General features: G+C 40.7%; 1 protein-coding gene across 1 annotated transcript in view; it reads left to right on the forward strand.

Annotated features, from left to right (window-relative positions):
- The window catches only part of CRISPLD1 (cysteine rich secretory protein LCCL domain containing 1), a 148,312-nt gene that overhangs the window by 80,772 nt on the left and 49,103 nt on the right, over positions 1-18,437 (forward strand). Inside the window, exons 3-7 of the mRNA XM_073679457.1 lie at positions 7,742-7,860; positions 7,944-8,076; positions 11,004-11,119; positions 11,754-11,854; positions 16,291-16,470. Coding sequence (XP_073535558.1) covers positions 7,742-7,860; positions 7,944-8,076; positions 11,004-11,119; positions 11,754-11,854; positions 16,291-16,470 — 649 coding nt within the window. The remainder of the gene's footprint in view (positions 1-7,741; positions 7,861-7,943; positions 8,077-11,003; positions 11,120-11,753; positions 11,855-16,290; positions 16,471-18,437) is intronic.

Raw genomic sequence — 18,437 nt, forward strand, 5'->3', positions numbered from 1 at the left:
ACCAGCGCTTTATACAGAGGAAGAACAATGTTCTCATCATATGCCCCTATTCCTCTTCTGATGCATGCCATGACTCTATTTGCCTTCGCAGCTGCTGCCTGACACTGGGCACTCCAATTTAATTTGCTGTTAACCAAGACGCCCAGGTCCTTCTCCATGTCAGATTTCCCCAACGGTTTCCCATTTAATATGTATGGGTGACTGCTGTTTTTCTTTCCCATGTGCATGACCTTACATTTATCGGCATTGAACCCCATTTGCCATTTTTTGGCCCAACTCCCCAAATTATCTAAATCCTCCTGTAGCTGTGCCTTATCCTCATCTGTTTTAACTACTTTACAAAGTTTAGTATCATCTGCAAATATTGCTATTTTACTATGCAACCCTTCCACTAGATCATTAATAAATATATTAAATAATATAGGGCCCAAGACAGACCCTTGAGGCACCCCGCTAGTAACCCTGACACACCCTGAGCTTACTCCATTGATAACCACCCTCTGCTTTCTATCACTCAGCCAGCTATTTACCCACTTGCACACATTATCCCCCAGACCAAGCATTCTCATTTTATATACCAACCTTTTGTGTGGCACGGTATCAAACGCTTTGGAGAAGTCAAGGTATACAACATCCACTGACTCTCCCTGGTCCAGCTGTGAGCTCACCTCCTCGTAGAAGGCGATCAGGTTTGTTTGGCAGGAGCGATCCCTCATGAATCCATGTTGATATGGAGTTAGACAGTTATTATCATTAAGATATTCTACAAAAGTATCTCTAAGAAATCCTTCAAACAATTTACCCGCAACAGACGCTAAGCTTACTGGTCTATAGTTCCCAGGGTCACTTTTAGACCCCATTTTGAATATTGGTACCACATTTGCTTGGCGCCAGTCTAGTGGGACAGTCCCTGTCCATAAAGAGTGCTTGAATATAAGATACAGCGGTCTGTCTATCACATTACTTAATTCTTTTAGTACCCGGGGGTGTATGTCATCTGGACCTGGTGACTTGTCTATTTTGATATTATTTAGGCGTTTCTGAACTTCCTCCTGGGTTAGGTGGGTGATATTTAGCGGAGGGTTTACTTTATCACTCTGCATTTCCTCCGATAAATTGTTTTCTTTTGTGAAAACAGTGGAGAAGAAGCTTTTGAGTAGGTTTGCTTTACCCTCATCGCCCTCTATGATTTTACCCAGGTTATTTCTCAATGGGCCAACTCCATCAGTTTTAATCCTTTTACTGTTTATATAGTTAAAGAACAGTTTGGGATTCGTTTTACTTTCCTTGGCAATTAGTCTCTCTGTCTCCTCTTTTGCTATTCTTATTTGTTTCTTACAGATTTAGTTTTTTTCCCTATAAGATATTAGCGCTTCCTCGCTGCCTTCTTGTTTAAGTTTAAAGGAAAGCCCTTTTTTTGTTTTTCATTGCCCTCTTGACTTCCTTATTTAGTCACATTGGCTTCCTCCTTTTCCTAGCCCTTTTATTCCCATAAGGTATGTACCTTCTACAGTGACTATGTAGGACTGTTTTGAAAATTTCCCATTTTCTATCCGTGCTCCTATTACTGAAGGTACTATCCCAGTCTATAAGGTGAAGGGCATCTCTTAGCTGATCAAACTTTGCCCTCCTGAAGTTCAGTGTTTTTGTGACTCCCTTGCTTGGCACCCTACTGAAGCACATGTGGAATTGTATAATGTTGTGGTCACTATTTCCCAGGTGCCCCCCGACCTGCACCTCAGTTATTCTGTCTGGCCTGTTAGTTAATATTAAGTCTAAAAGGCCGTCCCTCTAGTTGGTTCCTGCACAAGTTGTGACAAATAATTGTCTTTGATAATTGACAGAAACCTGTTTCCTTTCTGAGATCTACAGCTTTCGGTTTCCCCGTCTATATCGGGGTAGTTGAAGTCCCCCATAATAATCACCTCGTTATTTTTTGCTACTTCGTCTATTTGTCTCACTAATAGACTTTCCGTGGCTTCTGCTATATTTGGTGGTTTATAACAGACTCCTATGATAATTTTATTATTGTTTTTTGCCCCATGTATCTCCACCCATAAGGACTCGACCTCCTCATTTCCCTCCCATACATCCTCCCGTATTGTAGGCTTTAGACACGTCTTTACATATAGACAGACTCCACCCCCTTTCCGATTTCTTCTATCCCTTCTAAACAGACTGTAACCCTGTAAGTTAACTGCCCAGTCATAGCTTTCATCTAACCATGTCTCGGTTATTCCCACTATGTCATAGTTACCTGTGGATATTTCTGCTTCCAGTTCATCCATCTTGTTTGTCAGGCTCCTGGCATTTGCTAGCACGCAGTTTACACGATTTTTTTTTGTTCCAATCTTCTCCCTGTGGATTGTATTAGAAATTTTCTTACCTCCCTTCCAAGTATCTTGTCTTGGACCTTCTTTGTCGCACTTCATATCTTTCATTAGTATGTTCTCTGGTTTCATGTTCGTGTCCGGCGTTTTTCTTCCCATCCCCTCTTCTTCTAGTTTAACACCCTCCTGATGAGTGTTGCGAGCCTCCTGGTGAATGTGTGTTTCCCGGGTTTGTTGAGGTGTAGTCCGTCTCTGGCAAGGAGTCCGTCATAGAGGTAATTCACACCGTGGTCCAGGAATCCAAATCCTTGTTGTCTGCACCATCGTCTCAGCCAGTTTTTCACATCAAGGATCCTGTTCCATCTCCTGACGCCATGCCCGTCTACTGGAAGGATGGAAGAAAAAACTACCTGCGCATCCAGTTCTTTTACTTTCTTCCCCAATGCTTCAAAGTCCTTGCAGATTGTCGGTAGGTCCTTCCTTGCCGTGTCATTGGTGCCAACATGTATCAGATGAAATGGGTTGACATCCTTGGAACTGATGAGCTTCGGTATCCTATCGGTAACATCCTTGATCTTCGCACCTGGGAGGCAGCATACTTCTCTTGCGGTTATGTCCGGTCTGCAGATAGCTGCTTCTGTTCCTCTCAGTAGTGAGTCTCCCACCACCACCACTCTTCTTCCCTTCTTGGCTGTCCTTTTTCTTGTCGCTTCTGGGTGTTTCTGGGTGCTCTTTTCTTCTTTGCTTGCTGGTAGTGCCTCATCCTTAGGTGTGCCATCTTCGTCCTCCACAAGTCCTTGTAATCTTTTTCTCAGTTGTGTGGTTGGTGGTGTCTCCATGGTCTTCTTGCTTCTTTCGGTCACTTGCTTCCACTTGTCTGCCTCTGGAGGTTCTCTGACGCTTCCTTCACTTTCCGTGACCAGTAGTGACGCTTCTGTTCTGTCCAGGAACGTTTACCATGGAATCTCCAGACTCTTTTATGTTTGTTGCATGTCCTCAGTGTGAACCTGCTATAATCTGTGAAAAAAATGATGTGCTAATGCCAATTGTGGTGTTCTTTGGCAAACAACAATCAAGCTTCTTGGTGCTGGACTTAGGTTGATCCATTGGATGTCGGGCTCTCATGTCACCCTTAAGGAGACTATTTCTGACAGTTTGGTTGGAAACATGCACACCAGTAGCCTGCTAGAGGTCATTTTGTTGTTCGGGCATGTTATTTTCCTGTTCAGTCTCACACAAAAGTGCAAATACTGGTCCTGCTGCTGGGTTTGTAGCTTGCCCTTGAGAACACAGCAAGCTTTCTCAAGACAGTACATATATACAGGGTGGGCCATTTATATGGATACACCTAAATTTAATGGGAATGGTTGGTGATATCAACTTCCTGTTTGTGGCACATTAGTATATGGGAGGGAGGAAACTTTTTCAGATGGGTGGTGACCATGGTGGCCATTTTGAAGTTGCCCATTTTGGATCCAACTTTATTTTTTTTCAATGGGAAGAGGGTCATGTGACACATCAAACTTATTGAGAATTTCATAAGAAAAACAATGGTGTGCTTGGTTTTAAAGTAACTTCATTCTTTCATGAGTTTTTTACAAGTTTATGACCACTTACAAAATATGTTCAAAGTGCTGCCCATTGTGTTGGATTGTCAATGCAACCCTCTTCTCCCACTCTTGACACACTGATAGCAACACCGCAGAAGAAATGCTAGCACAGGCTTCCAGTATCCGTTGTTTCAGATGCTGCACATCTCGTATCTTGATGGTATGGTGTGGTATATGGGGTACAAAAATAGTGGGGCCATTCTTCATCAATGGAGACCTCAATGCCACTGGATATCTGAAATTGCCACATGATGATCTGTTGCCCTCTTTATGCACTGAAGATGGCACGTTCCCCGAGTTTTTCCTACAAGATGGTGCACCACCACATTATGGGTGTCATGTCCGAGCATGAACAGTTTCCTGCAAAGTGGATTGGTCATTGTGGGCCAGTTGAATGGCCACCAAGGTCTCCCGATCTGCCCCCTTAGACTTTTATCTTTGGGGTCATCTGAAGGCAATTGTCTATGCTGTGAAGATACGAGATGTGCAGCATCTGAAACAACTGATACTGGAAGCCTGTGCTAGCATTTCTTCTGCGGTGTTGCTATCAGTGTGTCAAGAGTGGGAGAAGAGGGTTGCACTGACAATCCAACACAATGGGCAGCACTTTGAACACATTTTATAAGTGGTCATAAGCTTGTAAAAAACTCATGAAAGAATAAAGTTACGTTAAAACCAAGCACACAATTGTTTTTCTTATGATATTCTCAATAAGTTTGATGTGTCACATGACCCTCTTCCCATTGAAAAAAATAAAGTTACATCCAAAATGGCTGACATCAAAATGGCCACCATGGTCACCACCCATCTGGAAAAGTTTTCCCCCTCCCTTACACTAATGTGCCATAAACAAGAAGTTGATATCACCAACCATTCCCATTTAATTTAGGTGTATCCATATAAATGGCCCACCCTGTATGTGCCATGGAGGGGGAGATGGACTAAATGTTCAAGCTAAATGGGCTGTAGGTACCACCTCGTGGTACCAGTACTGACCAAAGACGCTAACAAAACCAGAGAAGAATCAGTCCAGATGGATGAGGTGAGGGTAATTGTTTGTGTGCATCGTCTGCAAAAGTAATCCTATTTCGAGGGTTATCTTACTGTTCCTCTTCTATTGTCACTGTCATTTGCACCAAAGCAGGGGAAAATGTTTCATACTCTCTTACTTTGGTTTCATGACATTTGACTTTTACAATGTGAGTATGGACCATGATGTCCAGACAAGCCATAGGTCTCCTTAGCCAAATTCAACATCCTCATATATTTCAGTGAAGCTATTGAGTTCGGTTCAGGAAACCTGCGGCTGTTTCAAACTTTGAGATCCATATTTGGACCATGAAAGTCAGATATGTGAAACTGGCTTTATTCTTTGTAACTGTACAAATTGATATTTCAGGAAATTAATTGACTTTGATTGTACTGTGATACTTAATTTTTTTTAGCACCAGTATTGTGAGACGCAAGTCAAGCTAACACTATAAAATGGTATTTAGCAGATCTCGACGGGCACACAGAGTGCTGGCAGTGTGGTTATACTGTTTTATTTCCTTTAGGGTATGTGCCCACGTAGCGTTTTACAAGCGTATAAGCTGCGGAATTTCCGCAGTGTAAACGCTTGTGAAACGCTATGTAATCCGCCCCCCATGGTCCCGAATGAGAATCCGCAATTTCAATGCCCATGCTGCGGATTTTTCCGCAGTGTTTCTGATGCGCTCAAAAATCCGCAGCATGTCAATTAATTTTGCGTTCACACATGCGGAATTGTCTTGTCAATGCAATAAAAAACGCAAGGCAATTCCGCATGTCCCAAACGCTTCTAAAACGCGCGAAAAATGCTTGCCAAATTCCGCATGCGTTTTTCCGGGAAAGGACATGCGGAAATGAAGCAGAAATATTCTGCTTTATTTCTGCAACGTGGGCACATAGCCTTAATCTTTTCTTGTAGCTGTTAAGGTGCTGACATGGCTTATCAAGACCATAGAGGAGTTTCTAATTTTGGAGCAAAGACAAGCCAACAGTTCTAGAATAATGTCCATGCAGCTGATAATATTAGGAGCAATTTGTTACATACTGTTCTAGAGATTTCTGCTTCTTATACTTTGATTGGGATTTTCTTGTCGTTACAAGTGTTACTGTTTGGATTTAATGTGGCAGCTAACTTTGGGTGCACCTAAGTTAGCTGCCAGCTTTTGCGCCAACCATAGAAGAGGACGTGGGAGTGGGGGAAGGTTAGAAGAATCATTTCTTTTTTGACAAAATGTGTTAGACAGGAATGGAGAACATTATTACAGGAAGAGGCACAGGATGGGGGACATTGTTATAGGATGGTGCCCATGATGGGGGACATTGTTATAGGATGGTGCCCAGGAGAGGGGACATTGTTATAGGATGGTGCCCAAGATGGGGGACATTGTTATAGGATGGTGACCAGGGTGGGGGACATAGTTATAGGCTGGTGCCCAGGATGGGGGACATTGTTATAGGATGGTGCCCAGGATGGGGGACATTGTTATAGGATGATAGGGTGGGGGACATTGTTATATGATGGTGCCCAGGATGGGGGGCATTGTTATAGGATGGTGCCCAGGATGTGGAAGATTGTTATAGGATGGTGCCCAGGATGAACGACATTATTATAGGATGGAGCCCAGGATGAGTGACATTGTTATAGGATGGCGGACATCATTAAATATAAGGGCAAGGATAAAGGACATTATTACTACATGGGGACCAGAATGAGGGACATTATTTCAGGGAGGGGCCAGGATGAGAGACATTATACCAAAAAAAGGCATGATGGGGGACATTATTACATATAGGGGTCCGGGATGGGGGATATTAATATAGCAAGGGGCCAAGAAAGGAGGACATTGAAGCAGGAAGGAGGCCATAATGGGGGTCATTGTTACAGGTAAGGGCCAGGATGGGGGACATTATTAAATAAGGGGCCAGGATGGGGACATTATTACATTGGAGGCGAACATTCATGCCTTTCTAGGACCTAGAAAGCTGTAATCTGACCAACATGGGGGGTGGGGGCCCAGGCCCACATTTTGCACTGGGGCCCATCGGACTCTAGTTAAACCACTGCTCACCAGGTATATGCTAAAAAGGTGACTGTATACATCAGCATTTTTTTTTTCATTTAAGAAATTATAAGATACTGTAACTTCCTATATAAAGACATACACTAAAGATGTGCACTAAATAGTATACATTTCTCCAATGGGTGACATATACCATCTGTACATTTATAGAGTGGAATGCATCACCGCTTTCTGTCAAAGATACAGTATATGTTGGGAAAAGCTTGCATCACTGAAAACGAAAAACTAAGTGTGAAAAGTCTTAGATACTGTACATATATATTTCTATGCTGCTGGTAAATCTAGACGACAACCAATATGGGCTCCATTACAGTTCCCACAGGTGTTGTTAGAGATAGGTATTTAAAGCATTTCCTATACAAACTCCGTGGTGGCCCATGTCGGCGCTGTCCAGTTGTCATGGTATGCTCAGGCTTCAGTCTACTAGAGTACAGTAGAGGATCTCTAAATAGTGTTCTTTAGATAACTCAAACTTTGGGGTCAGGTTAAGTCCCATAACTCTTTGAGGAATTAGATTTTTTATTTTTTTTGCCAACAGCTATTTTTTTTCTTGTAAAAATAGACCCTATAAAGTTTTACAATATACAAAGCCGAATATTGCACTAATAAATGTAGAACTCAATAGGAGCATTTTGTCTTTCGTGTATCATTTCAGCACAATATTTTACCAATCTTATTTTGTGTGTTTAAGATATGGGATGTCGAATTGGAACGATCTGCTGAAGCATGGGCTGAAACTTGTCTATGGGAACATGGTCCTGCAAATTTGCTTCCATCAATTGGACAGAATTTGGGTGCCCATTGGGGGAGGTAAGACAAATATCTCAGTTTTTAGAAAAAAAAAATACTTTGATATATGAAAATTAAATAATTTTTTTGGACTTCCAATATAGGTTCAGGCCACCTACTTACCACGTCCAGGCTTGGTACGATGAAGTCAGAGATTATACGTTCCCATATCCACAAGAGTGTAACCCTTACTGTCCATTCAGGTGTTCCGGGCCAGTGTGCACTCATTATACACAGGTATGTTTTATATAAACCACAATTAATTTACGTAAATAATCTTTACAAATTAGAGCATAGTTGGAGCCTAATAATTGTATTACTGTGACACCACAACTCCTTTAAAGAGAATCTATCATCAGGGTTTGGCTACCCCATCTGAGAGCTGTATAATGCGGTTGCAGAGACCCTGATTCCAGTGATGTATCACTTACTGGACCGCTTGCTGTAGTTTTGAACTTTCTGTGTACAATGTGCTTAAGCTGTCAATCAGTGGTGTGGGCGGGATTATACAGAGCTCATGAATATGGAGGACTACATAGCAGCAGGGTTACTTGTCCTAGTGATAATCTCTTGCTGATAAAACAGTGATTTTTATCAAAACTAGAGCAAGCAGCTCTCTAAGTGAAACATCCTTAGAATTGGTGTTTCTGCCCCTACAGTATGCTGATATAAGCTTAAGTGGCAAAAACTTGATGACAAATTCCTTTTGAAGGGGTTTCCCTATATAATATAGCAGTAGGACAGGTCATAGGTTGATGGTCTGAACACGGGAACTTTGAACAGCTCAGTTTACGTGCTAGTCCTGCAACAATTGATATTGAAACTGCCATGAGTCCAAAGTTTATAATAGTATAGTAAAAAGTATATTTAGTAATAAATAGTGAGTGAGCCAGTATTGCAATCAGGGTTTCTGTCCCTACTTTATGCTGCTCTCAAATCAGGCAGTTTATACCTGGGAAAGTTTCTAAAATGCCATGAAATGATGTGAGTTGACAAATCCCCCCCCCCCTTCCTTATAGCAACATCTGCCAAAGTATGCCGCGTGACTGTAAACAGTGCTATCCCCATCTATAGCTCTTAAGATAGCATTATGGCAGCATTTATTTGATTAAAATGTGGTATCTGAGAAAAATAAAACTTTGTTCAAAAACGGGATATGTAAAATATTGGAAATTCAGTCATACTGACCTACCGGCACCTACCTGGATCCTGCACAGCCCGCTTAGTGGTCTGCGCAGAGACAGGAAGGGGTGATGTCACCATTCCACTAGCAGCTGGACTGCTGCAGCCTGTGATTGGCTGCAGAAGTCAGGTAACTTTGTATCATTATAAAACATCCAATCAAGCACTGCTATAGAGTTACAGAGCAGCCTGTGCTGGATCCAGGTGGGTGCCGGTAGGTACGTATGTCTGGATTTGATACTTTTCACATGTTCAGTGCTCTGTAAAAAGTTTTATTTTGACCAGGCAATTCTTTTCAGAACTCAGATACTTTGTTGAGGAATAAGAATAAGGGATTTGGAGTTTTCTGTGCCAGTTCACATTATTTTATGATATTTTAGAAATGTCACTAGAAAATGGTCAATCCCTCTAAACATAAATATTTTGAACAAAACTTTGAACCAGCCTCTTATTCATAGAGGATATATCAGGCCTCCTATCTTTTTAGTGAATTCTTGCATTTTCTGCAAAAATAACAATTTTTGAGGGTCTTTTCTTTGAGTTTGTGAGGTACGGCACAAAATTTACCAACTCTTCAATAAAACCATAAATTTATGATATTCTATTACGAAATGTCTATGTCAGGCGATCCAGTGGCTAAGTAGCAGCAGGTCATAGGTTTCACAGCATGTTGTGTTATGGTATTGAGTCCTTAACAAAATTGAAGAAAAAATAAAGGTGGACACATCTGTGTGATGATCTGTTGTATTCCTATAGTAAAATGTTATGAATAGAGACAGAAGCATTGTATCTAAAGTGTTCTCAAAGCATTTATCTAAACCTTTAGTCAATGTCTTATGCGTCATAGTCATTGGAAAAATTCATAAGTTAATGTGACTGGAAGTATTTTGCCATCGGAGGGACTAAACCAGATGCCCTGGATATGCTGACTGGTATAAAAGCTTATGGCTACTAGCAACTGACAGGAAACAGGCTGCCATGAATGTAGACTGTAATCTGCCAAGTATTCCAGGCAGGGGTAGAGACAAAAATATTCAGGATTTCTATGATCAAACTTGGACTGGCCCTGGAGAACAGGAGAATCCTCCGGCGGGCCGCTGTGCAAGAGTGGGCCACCACCCTCTTATATGAGCAGTATTTGGCACAATATACTTGAATCACTATGTACAGACAAAGGCAGCATCTTATTAATTTAATATTCTATCCAGGTCATTGTTATATACATTTGTGAATGAGGATAATGTCACATTTGCATGTAGCTGAAAAGTGGGGCCCTGGAGTTAGTTACTGGTGGGCCCTTGGCACCCCAGTCACTGTCTGTGATTATAGGGAACCTGTCACCTGATTCATGCTGCCGAAACCAAAGGCAGTATGAATCAAAGCCCGGCTGCTCGATTACAGCTAGGTATATTTTCCTCTCAAACTCTTCGGCGTTCCAAAGAATAATATAGTCAGAAGATCATCATTACCGCTGTGTCCACCTTCATAATGTTAGAAGATCCATCCAGCCACTGTAGACAGAGACAAGACTAGTCCGGTGCCAGGTGATTGACAGGTCTCTCACTATGGGAGTGTCCTGTTAATCAATTAGAGCAGCGCTGGGTAGCCAGCCAGGGGCATTGCCAGAATAGTCTCATCTCTAACTACGGTAGCCTGCCAGATCTTCTAAAACTATTTTTCCCTGTGATATTGAAGCGTTTCAGAGAAAAATATACATGGCTGCTGTCGTACAGCCAAGCTCTGATTCATCCGTCCCGTGGATTGGGCAGCATGAATCAGGTGACAGCTTTTCTTTAAAGGGAGTAATTCATTGCATCCCGATATATAATATTGGTATGAAAATTAAGCTTTAGTTTGAAATTAGCAGCATAGAACAGAGCTTTAGCCTGTGCTTCAAGATGACTACCTTTTAAAGGTTGTATATTATGATTATATTATTGGACTTGACATTTTCTGTCTTTTTTTTGTTATTTTGCTCTAAGGTGGTTTGGGCAACAAGCAGTAGAATTGGTTGTGCTATAAACCTGTGCCACAACATGAATGTTTGGGGGCAAATATGGCCAAAGGCCATATATCTAGTGTGCAATTACTCTCCAAAGTAAGTAAAGTTCAACTACATTGTATTTTTGTATAATATAGTAATAATACTAATATATACTGTATATATATATATATATATATATACAGTATTTTTCGGACTATAAGACGCACTTTTTTCCTCCAAAATTTTGGAGGAAAATGGGGGGGTGCGTCTTATAGTCCGAATGTTGCTGGGGGGGTATATATATATACTGTGTTGGGGGGAGCAGTTGTGGCGGAGGAGCGGGGCACCGGAGGCAGCAGCCGCCTGCTGCAGCCTATACTGTCCCCGCTGCTAACGAAAATGAATATTCACTGCTCCCCATGCCCATAGGCGTGGGGAGCACTGAATATTCATGCTCCTTAATAGCGGCACACAGTGTATCAGCAGCGCGGCTCCTGCTGCTGCCGGGCGATCGCGTGTGCCCGCTATTAAAGGGCATGAATATTCACCCCCTCTCCACAACCATGCTTGTAATAATAAAAATAAGAAAAGTGTAAGTATAAAGTTGAACGCAGTCGTTCAAGATGTTATATATGTCTTTTTTCTCTAAAAATTTTAATTGAACATTAGAACATTTATAAAGTGTCAAATATATAAATCTTGGCAAAATATATCAGTAATAAATCAATGGCAATATTTTTTTTCAAAGGGGAAATTGGTGGGGTCATGCTCCCTACAAGCATGGCCGCTCTTGTTCAGCTTGCCCACCCAGCTATGGAGGAGGCTGCAGGAATAATCTCTGTTTCCGAGGTACAGTATACATCATCATTTTAAAACTTTTGCAAACGTACAATAAATCCAAAAACATCATATAAAGTTTTGAAAAGGATGAACTATAGGTATATTGAAAACTGTGAAAAAATTTTACATATAACACATGAATATTTTAATGCAGATTTACCACAGATTTGTGGTGGAAAATGATTACGTGTGACTGTACCCTCATAGCCTATGTCTGCACTCACACTTACGCTGGCTTCAGGGCTGTGGTTAGGGATGTGTTGACCTTGGTTACGATTTACAATTCCAGCTAGTAGAATTGTAAACTTAGATCTAGACTGTTATACAACTTGGAACTGCCACTAGAAATCTATATAAGCCAACGAGTAGCTTTATAAATATGTTGATCAATCTATAAAAGGTAGAATGGATTTAAACGTAATGCGATCTGATGTCGTTCAGCTTTATCTGTAGAGTTATGGGATTTTAAAATCAAAATTCCATTTTTTGAATGGCCTTGTGTAAAAATGTTGTCTTAATTGCATTAAAAATATGCATATTTTTGGATATGAAATGTAGTTATAGGGGGTGCAGAGATAGGAGACACTAGAGTTGGTGCAAATCGATTTGTAGGGCCCAATCTATTGACCACATCAGTAATCTGTGGCCACTGAACAGGGGCCCTGAGAACCACCACTTACCTGACAGCATATGTGGCTCCTTTTTTGATTATCCTGGCAAGATTTCATCATTGCAGTGTGATGACATACCAGGCCAGCCAATCAAAAGAAGAGCTGTGGATGCCATGTGACTCTAATGGCTCCCATCCAGTAGCCACAGATTAACTGATGGACTAGCCTGAGAGTCGATTTGTACCAACACTAAGAGTCACACCTCAATCATTACACTTATAGGGCCCATAAGGACCTTTTCTTGATTAGAAAGACACCAGTATTTTTAATGGTACATAATTGTTGGGATTTTTTTTCATTGGGCTCCAGAAGCCCAGAAGGATCTACATCGTAGCATAATTAGATAGTTATTTGATTTTGGACTTTAAAGAAACACTTCTCCCATCAAAGTTATTATCCTCTTATTATATTACAATTATCATATTATATAGCACTGTGTACTTACAATTGCTTATTTTGCCTTTCTACTCAGTAATTTCTTCTCTTTTCTCTGCTCTATGTAGAAACAGGAAGTGTCTTGTCCCTATATTTATCATTCCCCTCTTCAGCTCCTGACCCCGCTGCTCCCTTCTCCCTTCAGCCAGGGACTTTTGCAGTGACTCATGACTCATGCAGGGAAAATAAACTTCCTGTTTCTACATAGAGCTTAGAAGGATTCAGCTTGTCGGATTTTAAGCACGTGATGTCACAGACCTAATGGAAAACAGAAGAATTAACTGGATAGAAGCCCTGAAAAATAGAAAAAGACCTTTTATTATACTCATCAACAGGGCGGTCCAGTCCGATGGGCGTCGCTGGTCTAGGTCTGGCACCTCCTCTCTTCTTGTAATCCCCGTCCTCCTTCTCTGCTTCGTGTAGATGATGAATTCTACGTCATCCATACAGTGTTCCCCATCGCGCTCCTACACAGCCGTACTTCTTTTTGCCTGCTGAGGGCAAAGCAAAGTACTGTTCTAAGCATGTGCGGGAAAAGGCCAGAGAGTGCCTGCGCATGCACACTTCAGTACTTTGCTCTGATTTCAGCAGGGCAGACAGAAGAACGCAATTTGGAACACTGTATGGATGACGTAGGATGCGTCATCCACATGAAGCAGAGAAGAAGGACAGAATCGCACCAGACCGCCCCTTAGGAGAGTATAATAAATGGTCTTGCAGGGCGGCTTGGAGACTTATATAAAGCATTCCTGAATGCTGTAACACAGGTCTGAAAGGAGGTGGCTGTAGGTTATATGGGAAAAACCTGGTGACAGGTTCCCTTTTAAAAAGCAGGTGACAACTTCTATGGGAGTCGTAATGGCATCCATACAGGTTGCTGTCTAGTTTTCTTAGAAACAGACATAAGTAGAAGACTCTATAGCACATACAGTATACTGGTAACTTTTTGATGTTTGGTGGAAATACCATTATGGTTAAAAAATATTTTATTGTTTTGCAACAATTTTTACATTTATATTGCACTACCAATTCTGCACATTTCATGCCTACAATTTGATAATAAATATATATATATATATAAAAGATTTGGGTTATCTCTCTTTGTTTTACCGACATAAACACACAGATTATGTGAATCAGTTCATTGAATAGGCAAAATGTAAAAATAACCTGCAAGGTATTGTTTGTCGACCTCGCTTGGCACTTACTCGTGGATAATAATATTTACCTATTGCTGTGAAAGGGCCATGTATCTTGCATTTCTGTGTATTCATACAGAATAATCCATATTTTGTAAGACATTTCAACACCGGAGTCATGCCTCCTGACATGAGGATTAATGGCCATCTTGATGTCCCCTGGAGAAATAGTTTGGTGGTCTCACCTCAGTCTCCAGTGAACCAGAGTCTTCTTTTTTTAAACCACAACTAGTAATTAGGTTGAGATTTACACAGTTGGCAGTCATGTAGGGAAGATGCTTATTACTGGTCTGGCCATGCTTTTTCCTAGAGATCAAACAAGGTCACTTGAGTGTACTTCTGGGCTGATTCCCAACATACATTTCTTCACACAAACTCCAACTTAACATATTTTTAAAAATGTTATGAAATGGGATTTAACCCTAACCAATGTTTTGTATATGTTTAGAAAGTACAGTTATATGAAAAAGTTTGGGCACCCCTATTAATCTTAAGCTTAATGTTTTTTAAGAATTGTTGTTTTTGCAACAGCTATTTCAGTTTGATATATGTAATAACTGTTGGACACAGTAATGTTTCTGCCTTGAAATGAGGTTTATTGTACTAACAGAAAATGTGCAATCTGCATTCAAACAAAATTTGACAGGTGCATAAGTATGGGCACCCCACCAGAAAAGTGACATTAATATTTAGTAGATCCTCCTTTTGCAAAAATAACAGCCTCTAGTCGCTTCCTGTAGCTTTTAATGAGTTCCTGGATCCTGAATGAAGGTATTTTTGACCATTCCTCTTTACAAAACAATTCCAGTTCAGTTAAGTTTGATGGTCGCCGAGCATGGACAGCCCTCTTCAAATGATCCCACAGATGTTCAATGATATTCAGGTCTGGGGACTGGGATGGCCATTCCAGAACATTGTAATTGTTCCTCTGCATGAATGCCTGAGTAGATTTGGAGCGGTGTTTTGGATCATTATCTTGCTGAAAGATCCATCCCCTGCGTAACTTCAACTTTGTCACTGATTCTTGAACATTATTGTCAAGAATCTGCTGATACTGAGTGGAATCCATGCGTCCCTCAACTTTAACAAGATTCCCGGTGCCGGCATTGGCCACACAGCCCCAAAGCATGATGGAACCTCCACCAAATTTTACTGTGGGTAGCAAGTGTTTTTCTTGGAATGCTGTGTTTTTTTACCGCCATGCATAACGCCTTTTTGTATGACCAAACAACTCAATCTTGGTTTCATCAGTCCACAGGACCTTCTTCCAAAACGAAATTGGCTTCTCCAAATGTGCTTTTGCATACCTCAGCCGACTCTGTTTGTGGCGTGCTTGCAGAAACGGCTTCTTTCGCATCACTCTCCCATACAGCTTCTCCTTGTGCAAAGTGCGTTGTATAGTTGACTGATGCACAGTGACACCATCTGCAGCAAGTTGATGCTGCAGCTCTCTGGAGGTGGTCTGAGGATTGTCCTTGACATTCTTCTTCTCTGCCTTTCTGATGTTTTTCTTGGCCTGCCACTTCTGGCCTTAACAAGAACTGTCCCTGTGTTCTTCCATTTCCTTACTATGTTCCTCACAGTGGAAACTGACAGGTTAAATCTCTGAGACAGCTTTTTGTATCCTTCCCCTGAACAACTATGTTGAATAATCTTTGTTTTCAGATCATTTGACAGTTGTTTTGAGGAGCCCATGATGCCACTCTGCAGAGGAGATTCAAACAGGAGAAAAACTTGCAAGTGGCCACTTTAAGTAGCTTTTCTCATGATTGCATACACCTGGCTATGAAGTTCAAAGCTCAATGAGGTTACAAAACCAAAAAAGTGCTTTAGTAAGTCAGTAAAAAGTAGGTAGGAGTATTTAAAACAAGAAAATGATAACGGTGCCCATACTTATGCACCTGTCAAATTTTGTTTGAATGCAGATTGCACATTTTCTGTTAGTACAATAAACCTCATTTCAAGGCAGAAACATTACTGTGTCCAACAGTTATTACATATATCAAACTGAAATAGCTGTTGTAAAAACACCAATTTTTATAAAACATTAAGCTTAAGATTAATAGGGGTGCCCAAACTTTTTCATATAACTGTATATGTGTCTGGTGTATAGCCACATGCTTTTTTTTCCCTTTGGCAGATGGATCAGATTTTCACTATCCTATTCCCGAGCCTGAAGAAGAAACCAATGAGATAGAGAGACAACGTACAAAGGCACTTGACACCACTTCTCAGAGTAGAGCGAGGACTCACTCGCCAACAAGTTCCACCAGGACTGACAGCTATAGTAACAATGAAGTGATCAGTACGGAGCAAATGTGTAAGTTCTGCATCCTACTGCCACACTAGAGTCTTCATTACAAATTGTCGTAACTCTCCTCTCCAATTATGCATCCATATTCTCCTCAATTACTGATTAGTTTTTAGTTTTTTTGTAGCATGATTTTCAATCTATTTGTCTGATTGCTGTAACCAAATTAGATATGTCCATTATACTTGGCTTTTTGTTTGAAAGGCAGTGCAACAGATTTTCTGTAGATTCTCATGCAATATCTTGGTATTTGCTAACCAATCTATGTAAACTTGCTCCCAGAGAAAATAAAATGTTCTCACTAGTGCCAACTATTGGAGGGAGATATATGTTCTAAGATTATTTCAAATAATTTAAAGAGCCTTCCAACATGACTAGAATTACTAGCCCAGCTACGCGCCCAACAGCAGGAAGCTGTTTCAAGGAAATGTGGCCCTGATCAGGTTTTGGCTAACTGAATGATATGCCCTTGGTAAAGTTTTAAAGTTTCTTAAAGAGATCAGTTGAGTATGGAGTTTCATAAGCAATGCTTCTTGAGCAAGAAACATGCAATTTGCCTTTCTCCCAAAGAAAAAAAACTCTCATTAGTGCCAACTACTGCAGTTAGCTACCCTATAAATGGAATCTGTCAACATATTTTTGCTACCTCATCTGAGAGCAGCATAGTGTAAGAAAAGTGACCCTGATTCCAACAATGTATCACTTAGTTTACTGGGTGCAGCAGTTGTTACACAATCAGAGTTTTTAGATTTAGTGTGTAGCAGAGCACAGAAAGCTAACCCCGCCCACACCAGGCTCTGTATGTACATAGTCTAGAAACAGTAAGCTGCTTATCATAGGAGGGGGTGGAGTCAGTCTAGCAAGTGGGTGCCCTTTAGTCTGGTCAGTGGTAATTTCCTAGTGATAAAACTTTCATTGTAAGTAAACCTCACACAGATAAGTGATACATCGATGAGATGTGTTTCAGCCTCTATGTCGTGCTGTCTTCAGATTACAAAGCAAAATCCTGCTGACAGATTCCCTCTAAGTCAATGTCCGACCCTTTACAGTATGGTCTCATTTGTTTTAGTTGCTGCTTATCTGAATGGGATTGTTTCAGATGAATAGAGTTGATTGTCAGATGAAGAAATGTAAGCAATAAAATCCCAATGTCTGCATGGTCTGTGCACACGTTGCGTTTTGATCACGTTTTTATCACATTTTTTCTGAGCAGTTCTGTTACAAAACCTGAAGGATTTCCTAGCAGCAGCAAAGTAAATGAGAATTTTGAAGTATAATGCACACATTGCTTATTTTTTCTTTGCAGATTTCTATCAGATTTAAATCTGCAGCATGTCAATTCTTTCAGTGTTCTTGCTACAGATTTCACCCATAGTAATGAGTGGGGAAAAATCCGCAACAAAAACGAGTGTAAAAAATGCAACAAAAAATGCAACAAAAACCACATGTATTTTATGCAGCGTTTTTCATGCCAACACATCAGAATTTGCAGCAGAATTTTCTATAAGTGTGCACATACCCTTATTGAAGCCTTGCAACTTGACTAGAAATATTAGCCAAGTCATACATCGATCATGCAAGCAACTAATTAATATTAAATTATCCTTATCAATGAAGAGCAGGATTTGGCTAATGAAGACACCATTGACACAGCTTTCTCTTTTGGAGAGAGCTAATTTGCATGTATTCTCATGGAACATTGCCAATAAAACTCCATACTCCACCGGTCTCTATATTGAGGGCCAGTACCTCGCTAAGCTGCGTTCAGTTTCCTTAATGTGAGCCAACACCTAAACAATATAGGTGAGTTTTAAGACACTTGGCCAATTGTAATGACATTCTTTTTTAAATCCTAAATTTAAAATATTGAAGGTGTTTTCTAATCACTTTACCAATAAAACTCCATGAGCCCAGGGGCGTAGTAAAAAAAAAAATCTGTACTCAACTGGGTGCTGCTCTTATGCTCTTGTAGCTGT

The sequence above is a fragment of the Phyllobates terribilis genome, unplaced genomic scaffold (assembly GCF_046119375.1).
Source record: "Phyllobates terribilis strain yellow unplaced genomic scaffold, ASM4611937v1 Scaffold_4__5_contigs__length_816908805, whole genome shotgun sequence".
Lineage (NCBI taxonomy): Eukaryota > Metazoa > Chordata > Amphibia > Anura > Dendrobatidae > Phyllobates > Phyllobates terribilis.